Source organism: Hippoglossus hippoglossus, chromosome 20 (assembly GCF_009819705.1).
Source record: "Hippoglossus hippoglossus isolate fHipHip1 chromosome 20, fHipHip1.pri, whole genome shotgun sequence".
Classification (NCBI taxonomy): Eukaryota; Metazoa; Chordata; class Actinopteri; order Pleuronectiformes; family Pleuronectidae; genus Hippoglossus; species Hippoglossus hippoglossus.
In genome coordinates, this window is record NC_047170.1 from 19,779,932 (window position 1) to 19,790,504 (window position 10,573).

At 46.7% G+C, this 10,573-nt stretch overlaps 1 protein-coding gene across 3 annotated transcripts in view; it reads left to right on the forward strand.

Annotated features, from left to right (window-relative positions):
• Nucleotides 1–9,765, forward strand: part of LOC117753548 (sodium channel protein type 4 subunit alpha-like) — a 70,692-nt gene extending 60,927 nt beyond the window's left edge. For all 3 annotated transcript variants that reach the window (XM_034571687.1, XM_034571686.1, XM_034571688.1), the window contains exons 15-19: nucleotides 2,486–2,612; nucleotides 3,510–3,748; nucleotides 9,053–9,226; nucleotides 9,313–9,474; nucleotides 9,556–9,765. In XM_034571687.1, the coding sequence (XP_034427578.1) occupies nucleotides 2,486–2,612; nucleotides 3,510–3,748; nucleotides 9,053–9,226; nucleotides 9,313–9,474; nucleotides 9,556–9,765 (912 nt within the window). The remainder of the gene's footprint in view (nucleotides 1–2,485; nucleotides 2,613–3,509; nucleotides 3,749–9,052; nucleotides 9,227–9,312; nucleotides 9,475–9,555) is intronic.
• Nucleotides 9,766–10,573: the final 808 nt, after the last annotated feature.

The window sequence follows — 10,573 nt, forward strand, 5'->3', positions numbered from 1 at the left end:
ACACTGTAGCATCATGTCGCATTATGCTGCTCGGACTGAGACGAGGTTTCTATCTCTGAGCACAGCTGCTCTGGGTATTGAAATAATCGCACATCATGTCTGCACAGGCTGCGAAGTGAGCGCAGCAGCATCAGACCAGAGGGTTAACATGTGGACATCAGCTCGTCAGCAAGAACAGAATAACAGAAACGCAGCAGATGAAATAATCCAGCGGTAGATTCTACAAATTAAAATTCTGCTGTAAACTATGTGTTAATGTAAAATGCAGCCTGAGGTAAAACGTTATTATCTTTAGAAAACCTCCTGTGCAGTCTGATTTAACCTGCTCTGCAAAGTCCGTCCTTACGAAGCTCAGCGCTCAGTCTTTGGTGTCAGGTGCTCAAATCATTTGATGAACATCTGTATGATCGTGTAGAAACGGTAAACTTCATGGCAGCTGTACTGGATTATATTTGACTGTACAGGGGCACCTAATAAAACAGACTCACCACTTCTTCTTCTTCTTATATAAGCGTGTAGGTCTGGGGGCAGGTTGTCAGCAGGTGGAGGTGACTGAGCACCTCCAGGCTGGAGCTGAACAGGCAGCGCTGCACAGCAGAATTAAAATAAATGTAATCCCTGATGACGCCGAGCTGTCTGCTCTTCCTCTGTAGGAGCAAAGATAAACCTGACGGCACATCTGAGCGCTGCGGATTCCTGTGACACTGAACACACCGACCACCAAAAGTCATTTGAACCAAGGCTGCAACCAACCATCACTTTTTAAAATGTGAATTGATTTCTTCCTGAGACACAAAAAGACTAAATCAAATTGAATTTTTAACATGAGATCTATAAAGAAACATTTCACCCAACAGTCTCCTTATGAACATTTACATTGAGCTGAGATTGTGAAAAACGTTCTCTGATAAAACATAACTGATCTTTTCTCATGTTAAATATAAATGAATTAACAGCATAACAGAAAGTAAACAATGCTTTAGTCTTATAAGAAAGTGCTTCATTTTTTCACTCAACAGTATCAAAACTATTTTTTTAACGTTGAGTTTTTCAGTAATTTATTAGTTTTTCCGAGCGCAAAAAAAATCGTCATATTCCAACAAATAAACAAATGAAACTTTTCCCGTTTGTGAGACTTTTCTTCGTACTGTTCGTGTGCGACTGAGGAGAACCTGTAGGGGGGGGGGGGGTGTGGGAGTTCAGCTCTGAGTTCATGTTTTGACATGAAGAATTATTTCTGCCTCGTGTCCGTGAAGCACACGGACCTGACGTGTTGCTGCTCCGACGGATGGAGAGACGAGTGGGAGGAGGAGGGAGGGAGCACATTCAAATGTCACCATAGCAACCCACAGCGGCTAACAGAAGCTAAATTAGTCCACGACTGGCGGCTGTGTGTGTGTGTGTGTGTGTGTGTGTGTGTGTGTGTGTGTGTGTGTGTTTCCTTGGTGCTTCCCTGCCTGGCACACAGACAGGATGTAGGCGTCGTCGTGGGCGGCGACCTTCAGGCCCACACGTTGCTTCTCATTGGAGGAACAGTTACCAGGAAATGTTATGTAATCACACCCGAGTGAATCAGGTTCATCTGCGTGAACGATGAAGGGTCCGAAACTCTCCCGAGGCCGACTTCATCTTTGTGAATTCCCGTCGAGCAGCCGGGCACCGTTCAAACTTTATTTAAAATAGGATGCAGGTTTTTAAACAGGCGGAGGAATGGTGAGAGATTTGGAAGAATCTGTATGAACGTATGAAAAATACCTGATAGTGATTGACAGGATGCCACGCACTTGGCAAAGCTCGACAGACTCAATCATATTCCGGCTCCTGGTTCACGTGGCAGCCATCGTCCGTCTCTCTGGAGTGTTCCTCAGAGCTGGAGGACGTTCTGAGGCAGGATGGGATATATAAATATATATAACCTGTCCCCATGGCGTCCTTCCTCCCAGGTGGACGTGACCAGAAAAACCTCCGGGGGAGATATTCGTCTGGGTCGTGACCTCGTCATGAACTAACTCGACTTGTTGATTCCCTGTTGATCATTCAGTTTAATTAAAGGCTTCAGTTTGAGACACACACACACACACACACACACACACACACACACACACACACACACACACACACACACACACACACACACACACACACACACACACACACACACACACACACACACACATCATGTTTGACTCATTCCACCTGACAGAAATGTGTGATGTTATCACCGTGGCAACAGATAAGTGGACGACAACTCGTAGTCATGAATGAACCTTGAAGATGTGAGATGATGTCATTTACGTGTGTGTGAGTCTGGGGTTGTGCGTTGAAACTGAAGGTTGTCATTCTGAGTTAAAGATGGATGGATGGACAAAGATTGGTAGATATTCAGTAGACGTAGAGACAGATGGATGAAACAATAGATAAGGATATAGACAGACGTGATGTAAATGATATAAATATGAGCTCTGTGTCTCCCGCTCTGTCTCAGGTCCCCACGTCCAGCACTGAGCTCAGTACCATGCTGTTGCCTCGGCCTTCGTCCACACAGGGCTCGGAGCGGAGGGGGAGGGGGAGGGCGCTCAGCGCTGCCAGCTACCTCACGGACGCCATGGAAGGTGAGGAGCAAAACGCTGGACGGTCAGGTCAATGCACCTTTCTGATTGGCTGCGCAGCGACACGTCCGACATCGCAACCGTCCCCACAGCTGCATCACTGATGCATTGTGGGTTAAAATGACTGAAAACAGACGGTAGATTTGTCCTTCAGCATGTCGGGAGGCCTGAGGGACGTATTTTTCATTTGGGGTTTTTAAATCTGACATCCAATGAAAATCGTCACGGCAACCATCACTTTACTCAAAGTGAATTTTCAGTGATATTAACATTACATTACATTTTCTGACTTTTGACCTCAGACTGTGTGTGCTTGTGTGTGATTGTGTAACCATGTATTTGTCTGAATGTTTGTGTTCCCGTATCTGTATCAGTGTGTGTTGCTGCTCCAACCGACCTCAGGGGAACACTGGGTTTGTTTGTGCGAGAGTCGGAAAGGGAGAGAGACATAGAGACTGAATGAATTAAAGAGAGAGAGTGATATCCTGGATACCCTTGTTAAACATGAGATCATTCCGTGTGTGTGTGTGTGTGTGTGTGTGTGTGTGTGTGTGTGTGTGTGTGTGTGTGTGTGTGTGTGTGTGTGTGTGTGTGTGTGTGTGTGTGTGTGTGTGTGTGTGTGTGTGTGTGTGTGTGTGTGTGTGTGTGTGTTGCTGAGTCACTGTCCCCTCGGCAGTGGCTGCTCTTACAGAACAGATCATGACACAGGAAAACACAGAAACTCTCTGCTGTGTTTCTGTATATACATTTCCCTGTTTATCTCAGACAGCCTGATCCCTGCACATTTCCTCTTCTTCATTATTCACCTCCTCCCCATCATTAACAGACTCCTTCTTTTCACTCTCCCTCTATTTCTCCATCTGTCATGGATAAAAATGACATTGTCGTCCGTCCGTGCAGAGCTGGAGGAGGCCCACAAGAGGTGCCACCCCTGCTGGTACACCTTCGCCCACCGTTACCTGGTGTGGGAGTGCAGCCCCTCCTGGCTGAGGCTGAAGGAGCTGGTGAATATCATGGTGATGGACCCCTTCCTGGACCTGGCCATCACCGTCTGCATCGTCCTCAACACGCTCTTCATGGCCATGGAGCACTACCCCATGACCGACGAGTTCAACGGCATGCTCAGCATCGGAAACCTGGTAAGTCGGAGGCGTGGGTGGACGCTGTGGTATTTAAATGACGGGAGAAGAGTTGATGCAGATCTGTTTTCTTCAGAAGACCAAACGTCCAGGTGACAGTTTCTTCACGAATCCACAGGTTTCTACAAACCGAGACCTGATTTGATTTGTGTCGTAGGTCGTGTGTCTCAGTTTGTCCGATTTTTGTTGAGAAAAATCCAGTTTGTACGGATTTCACGCGACATGCAATTCAGTTTGAATATATTTGAATCCCCTCACCCCCCCAGAGGTTGAACACTGTGGCTCCTCCTCTGCTGCTGCTCACAGCTGAGCCCACAGATTAGTTGTAGTTGAAGAGAAAGACAGAAGCACGGTACAAAACATCCTTAACTTCAGTGGTTACTTTGTCGTTGATGATGTAGAATCCAGATTGTCTGCGCAGGACGACTTTGCAGCCAATCAACGAAACATCCCCGACTCACTAAACTTACTAAAGGTAGTGATTGCATTAAGGGGTGGGGGGGGGGGGGGGGGGGGGGATATCTGAGGGTTGTGAAGATGAGGATGGTGCATGTAACAGCGGCAGACTTTCAAGTGTGTCTGTATTGATTCTGGAGGTTTTTCCATTTTCCTGAGGTACAGTGTGATGTTGTGATGAATCTTGCCTGCGTACATCTTTTTTTGTGTTTGGAAACCGTGTGTGTGCGATAAACACACTTCAGGGGAGTTGAAGAGGCTGAGATGTGACAAAGAACAAGACAGTTTGGGGAGATGGCTCCTTGGACCTCTCAAACCGCCTCAAACCGATTTGTACAATTTAAAAACCTCAGAAATCAGCAGGGAAAAACCGACTTTATTTGTTTTTTGTGTGTTTGTGTGTTTGTTTGTCTCGAGGTGAGTTTCAGTATGAGAGCTGACAGAAAGGGGTCGGATAGCTTCAAACCACCGTGACTAACTCCAGTGTTTCACCCTGCAGGTGTGGTGGTGATCTGACAGGAGCTGATAGGTTGATGCAATATGGTAATTGATTCACCTGAGGTGTGAAAGACCTGCGGCTTAAATCACTGTGCTGATCACACCTGCACACACACACACACACACACACACACACACACACACACACACACACACACACACACACACACACACACTCTCACCCACTCACTCGTGGCTGTTCAGTGATGTCACGTTTCCTCAGCTCAGGCTCCAGGCAGCAGTGAGCGGCAGAGAATGGTAATAAAGTTTTTAAGTGGTTTCAGGTCGGCCTGCAGCACTGGTGTTCAATCACTGGAACTGGGTCTGAAGGTGGACCACTGTGGGACCAGGCTCCAGACACAGGCTTCATTAACCCTGTGACAGTTTATTGCAAATGACTCATTACTGAAAGGAATGAGCAAACACAAACTTTAAAAAATATTCTATGTGAGGTTTTGTTGCTGCTGACGTTTGCTCAGCTTGTTTCTCTGATAACTTCCGATGTCCAACGACTAAAATCCTTCATCTGCTTCGAATAAAGAGTTTAAAAACAACCAAAACTGGTTAAAGCAGAATTAAAACGTACATTTTGACTCTTCCGACAAACAACACTGACGCATGTGGAGGTGCCTTGCCCTCAGGCACTTCAACCGTAATGAAAGCACGGAAGTATGTCTTGCTTCCTCTGCTCATATTGTCGCAGGCAGATTTAGGTGCGGTCGTTTCATATGTCCACTAGCGTTCACATTTCTCCACAGCTTCACACGCGACTCTAACGGTACCAGTGTTTACACAGACTATCATCCTTCTAACGTTGCTGTCGGCTGCAGTTTGATGTCGATGCTTCTGCAGCATCGACATCAAACTTCTCCAATTCAATTTAGAGCCGTTCACGTCTCAGATAAAGGCTGAGTCATGTCACCGGGATCCGATTTCAGGCTGGAGACGCCGAGTTCTTTACAGGATAAAACCGCTAATCCTCACAGATGTTTACATAGCATTTAGCCGGGCTCTTTGACGGACGGGAGAGCCTCTGCTGTGTGTGGGTGTTTGTGTGTTTGTGTTACGTAAGGTGGTGTGTAGAGGATCATGTCAGGACATGACTGTGCTGACAGAATCAATGTGGACTAATGCTTTCACTGTTTGCTGTTGTTTGTTGTGCTCTTCAGCTTTGGGTTTCACATATCAATATTTCCATGTCTGTACAGATCTACAGGATACATACCATTTAGTGGAGGCTTTTATCCCTGTGCATTAAGTGCACTCGTGAGTCTTCGCTGATGGATGCGCAGTGTGGTTAGACTGAAACCGATTTCTGTGGAGACATGTTTGTGATAAACTTATTAAGGGAACTTTTGTTTGTTGGCCTCTTCTTTCAGAGAAGACGTCTTGTCTCTCCCACCTGTCCCGTCCCCGACTCGAGATGTGCTTTTGCTCTGGAGGACTTCAGGACCTTTTTTGAAAAGACATATGTTCTGCCTCCAATTATCCTCCAAGTCTTGTTAGTCTGTGAATGAAATATGGGGCTTGAAGTCCGTGCTAATGACGTTTCTTTGTCGAGGAGGAGAAGCAGAAAGGACGATCGAGGACAAACATAGTCAGACGTAGGTGTGTGTGTTTGTGTGTGACCTTCGATAAAGGTGCTCCCTGTGTGAGGTTGTTGGGTTATCTCCACTCACACACACAGAGTCCTCTGCTGGATCTGGTATCTAATTTGGTCAGCACAGTCCTGTCCTTGCTCAGGGGCACTAGGGCAGTTCTGGCAAATGCCAAACAGACTTGCAAAGCGTTTTTCGGATCCTTTCTGGATTCTGGAAAAGACCCAAATCAAGTATTTAACCTTGAACCGATTTTAGGGCAAAACAAGATCAAACTGATATAAGCGATTTGTTATTAATTCAATTATTTTTGTATTATTATCCTCTTGGACTGTTATTGTGTTTCTGCTCTGACCAAAGTGTGTGTGTGTGTGTGTGTGTGTGTTTGTTTGTGTGTGTGTGTGTGTTTGCGTGTGTGCGTGCATGCGTGCGTGTGTGTTTGTGCTGCATCTGCCTGGTTTTGACAAAAATCACGTCTCTCTCTCTTTTACACAAATGCACACACGTACACACACGTACACACACGTACACACACGTACACACACTCAAAGAGTCCGTGTCATCCCCTGTCTGCTGATGTTACTGTTATTAGCGAGTGCTGATGTCGACATCCACACACACACACACACACACACACACACACACACAAACACAAACACACACACACACTCGGTGGGGAGAGTATCATCCCTCAGTCGGTGGGAACACACACTTTTCCACCACAGCTCTGGTTTTTCACAACACAACAACCACGTGCACTGATCACCTGCAAGGTTTCATACTGGTGGTATTATAGAAACTGTATTTGTGGGCGGATCCAGATTCTTGAAGACGAGAGGATTATTCTTCTTCCTCTTTTTATTTATTTCTTCTTCACACTCGAGTCTCTTTTTACAGCCTGATTCAACTCACATTTTTGTCCGACTTTTTGCCTTGAGAGAGACAACACACACACACACACACACACACACACACACAGACACACACACACACACACACACACACACACACACACACAGACACACACAGTGAGAGTGTAAGTGAGAGGGGGGGTCTCATGATGTCAGTTAGAACAGCGTGATTGTTGAGTAGCTAATCAACGCACTACAGAGTTAATGAGCCCATATAAGAGGATCATCTTTGTGTGTGTGTTATTTTGTGCACCACACACAATCATAGATCGGCACATTGTACTAAAGCAAACTGGCTGAGAACCATTAACACACACGTGTGTCACGTAGTCGGTGTCGCATCGAGGATCCCCTCTGTCTGGAACAACAAGCAGGGCGCTGCTGCTAGAACACACACACACACACACACACACACACACACACACACACACACACACACACACACACACACACACACACACACACACACACACACACACACACACACACACACACACACACACGCGGTGTAAAGCAGAGCGAGGCTAACCCTGGACGAGCTGAGGTCTGCAGGGAGACGAACAGAGAAGCTTAAGAGATCAAACCCACGAGCAAACAGCTGAGAGGAAGTTTCCTGAAAATCACTGAATCACAAACAACAGTCAGGTCGTCAGAGTTTTGGGGTTTTATATAACGACGTCATATGAAATAAACAGCAGCGTTAGCTTCACACCATAATCGGCTGTGGTCAGCTCACATGGTTCAGCTCAGCGAGACAGCTTAACAGTGGAAAGTGACCGGCTCGTGAACGCAGCGCGCCGACTCCTCGTCCTTCTCCAGCCGAGTGCTAACCGCTAAGTTACTCACCAGCTAATATATATATATATATATCTCAAGAACGCCTTCAGGGAATTTCTTCAAATCTATTCAAAGTCTTCAGAGTCAAGATGAACTGATGAGATCCTGGTGGTCAAAGGTCAAAGGGCACAGTGACTTAACAGCCATGAGAGCCTCTTTACTGTTCTGATTAAAATACATACACAGTGATGCTAACAGCCGGTGCTAACAGCCGGTGCTAATGTTAGCAAGTCAGGTCAGGGTTCGTCCCGTTCGTTTTCAGCAGCTGAACTTCCTGAGTGCCTCAGCTGCGCTTATAGGAAGTGACATGTCTGTGTGTGTGTGTGTGTGTGTGTGTGTGTGTGTGTGTGTGTGTGTGTGTGTGTGTGTGTGTGTGTGTGTGTGTGTGTGTGTGAACCTAACCTGGTCTGAAATGTCCTACCTTTTGGCAAACTCTGCCCTTCATTTAGCTTCTGTGTGTGTTTACAGTATGGTGTGTGTATGTGTGTGCGCGTGTGTTTGTGTCCTTACCTGACCGTCTGTGTCTTGTTAACTTTCTTGTGTGTGTGTGTGTGTGTGTGTGTGTGTGTGTGTGTGTGTGTGTGTGTGTGTGTGTGTGTGTGTGTGTGTGTGTGTGTGTGTGTGTGTGTGTGTGTGTGTGTGTGTGTGTGACACAGCTACTCGGAGCAGAGATGTCCTCCTGCTGTTTGTCACTTTTCTTTGTTTCTCATTAATTCTTTAATTCTCTCCTGTGTAGAACATTCAATTTGTAGTTTTAATGATTTCTTATCTTTTCATGTTTTCATTATGATTTGAATTACACACACACTGAGTCTTAAGCTGTGTGTGTTTGTGCATCAGAGCAGAGCCGGAGCAGCGGGTCGCTTCCTCTTCACAGAATCAGGTTTTAGCCTCTGAGCTGAGATTTGTTGTGAAGACGTCTTCAGACCGATATTGTACCAATTGTGGGTTTTTCAACAAAACATGACTTTGAGTTCCTCGTGGTCTCTGTTTCTGTTCACCAGGTGTTCTCCGGGATCTTCACGGCCGAGATGGTTCTGAAGATCATCGCTCTGGATCCGTACTACTACTTCCAGACGGGCTGGAACATCTTCGACAGCATCATCGTGTGCCTCAGCCTCATGGAGCTCGGCCTGTCCGACGTGGAGGGGCTCAGTGTGCTGCGCTCCTTCCGCCTGGTGAGTCTCACTCTGGAGACACAAAGGAACTGTATCCGTCGTCAAAACATTGTAACTTTAGCATCGTTGTTCAATTTTACTCACAGCTGCGAGTTTTCAAGCTGGCTCGATCTTGGCCGACCCTCAACACCCTGATCAAGATCATTGGGAACTCCATGGGCGCTCTGGGAAACCTGACGCTCGTCCTCGCCATCATCGTCTTCATCTTCGCCGTGGTCGGCATGCAGCTGTTTGGAAAAAACTACCAGGTAGCGTTTGTGACGTCTGACATCACATGACATTAGATCGAATCATAAGCTTCATCACGCCGTCTCTCCCTCGTCCCTCAGGACTGTGTGTGTAAGATCTCGAAGGACTGCGCTCTTCCTCGCTGGCACATGAAGGACTTCTTCCACTCCTTCCTCATCGTCTTCAGGGTGCTGTGCGGCGAGTGGATAGAGACCATGTGGGACTGTATGGAGGTGGCGGGTCAGCCGCTCTGCCTTCTGGTCTTCATGTTGGTCATGGTCATTGGAAACCTGGTGGTGAGTGACCTTTGACCCCTTCTTCTGTGAACGACTGTGTGAGCTTCAGCTGTTTGATCTGTGTTTTTACTACAGCAGGTGTGAGGCCTCATCCAGACGACTGAGTTTTACTTTGAAAGTAAACGCCTGCAGGCCTCACTTAGAGCAGCTGCAACGGAGACGTTTGGAAACGCAGCTGGTTCTGTTTTAGTTTGAAAACTCTGCGGCTGCGTTTTAGTCTCGATGGACAAACAGAGATGTGCGATGTTTCTTCAATTAGAACGAGCAGAATAACACACGTCTGTACAGCTGTCTTAGCGAGGACACTCATTAGCATAATGCATTCCAGAGCCCCTTACCCTAACCATCCAAACATAACTGTCCCCATCTCTAACCTCACCTAAACCGGATTCTAACCCTAAAACCAGGTCCCCCAAACAGTCCATTAAAGGGGGGGGGGGGCACAAGGTCCTCAATTTGTAGGTTGTAGACTCAAACTGGTCCTCACCCACACACACACACACACACACACACACACACACACACACACACACACACACACACACACACACACACACACACACACACACACACAGCTGATCTTGCCAGGCAAAGGAGTGGAGGATGATTTCCTTTCTTCTGATAACCATCCATCATCTCATCTTACACTGTACCCCAACACACACACACACACACACACACACACACACACACACACACACACACACACACACACACACTGATGGATTGACTGATATGTTTGCAGATGTAACATGTTCACGCTGGTGGGGGGGGATACATTTAATAGTGAGGGAGGTAAGATGAGCTTTGGAGAAATGTGTGT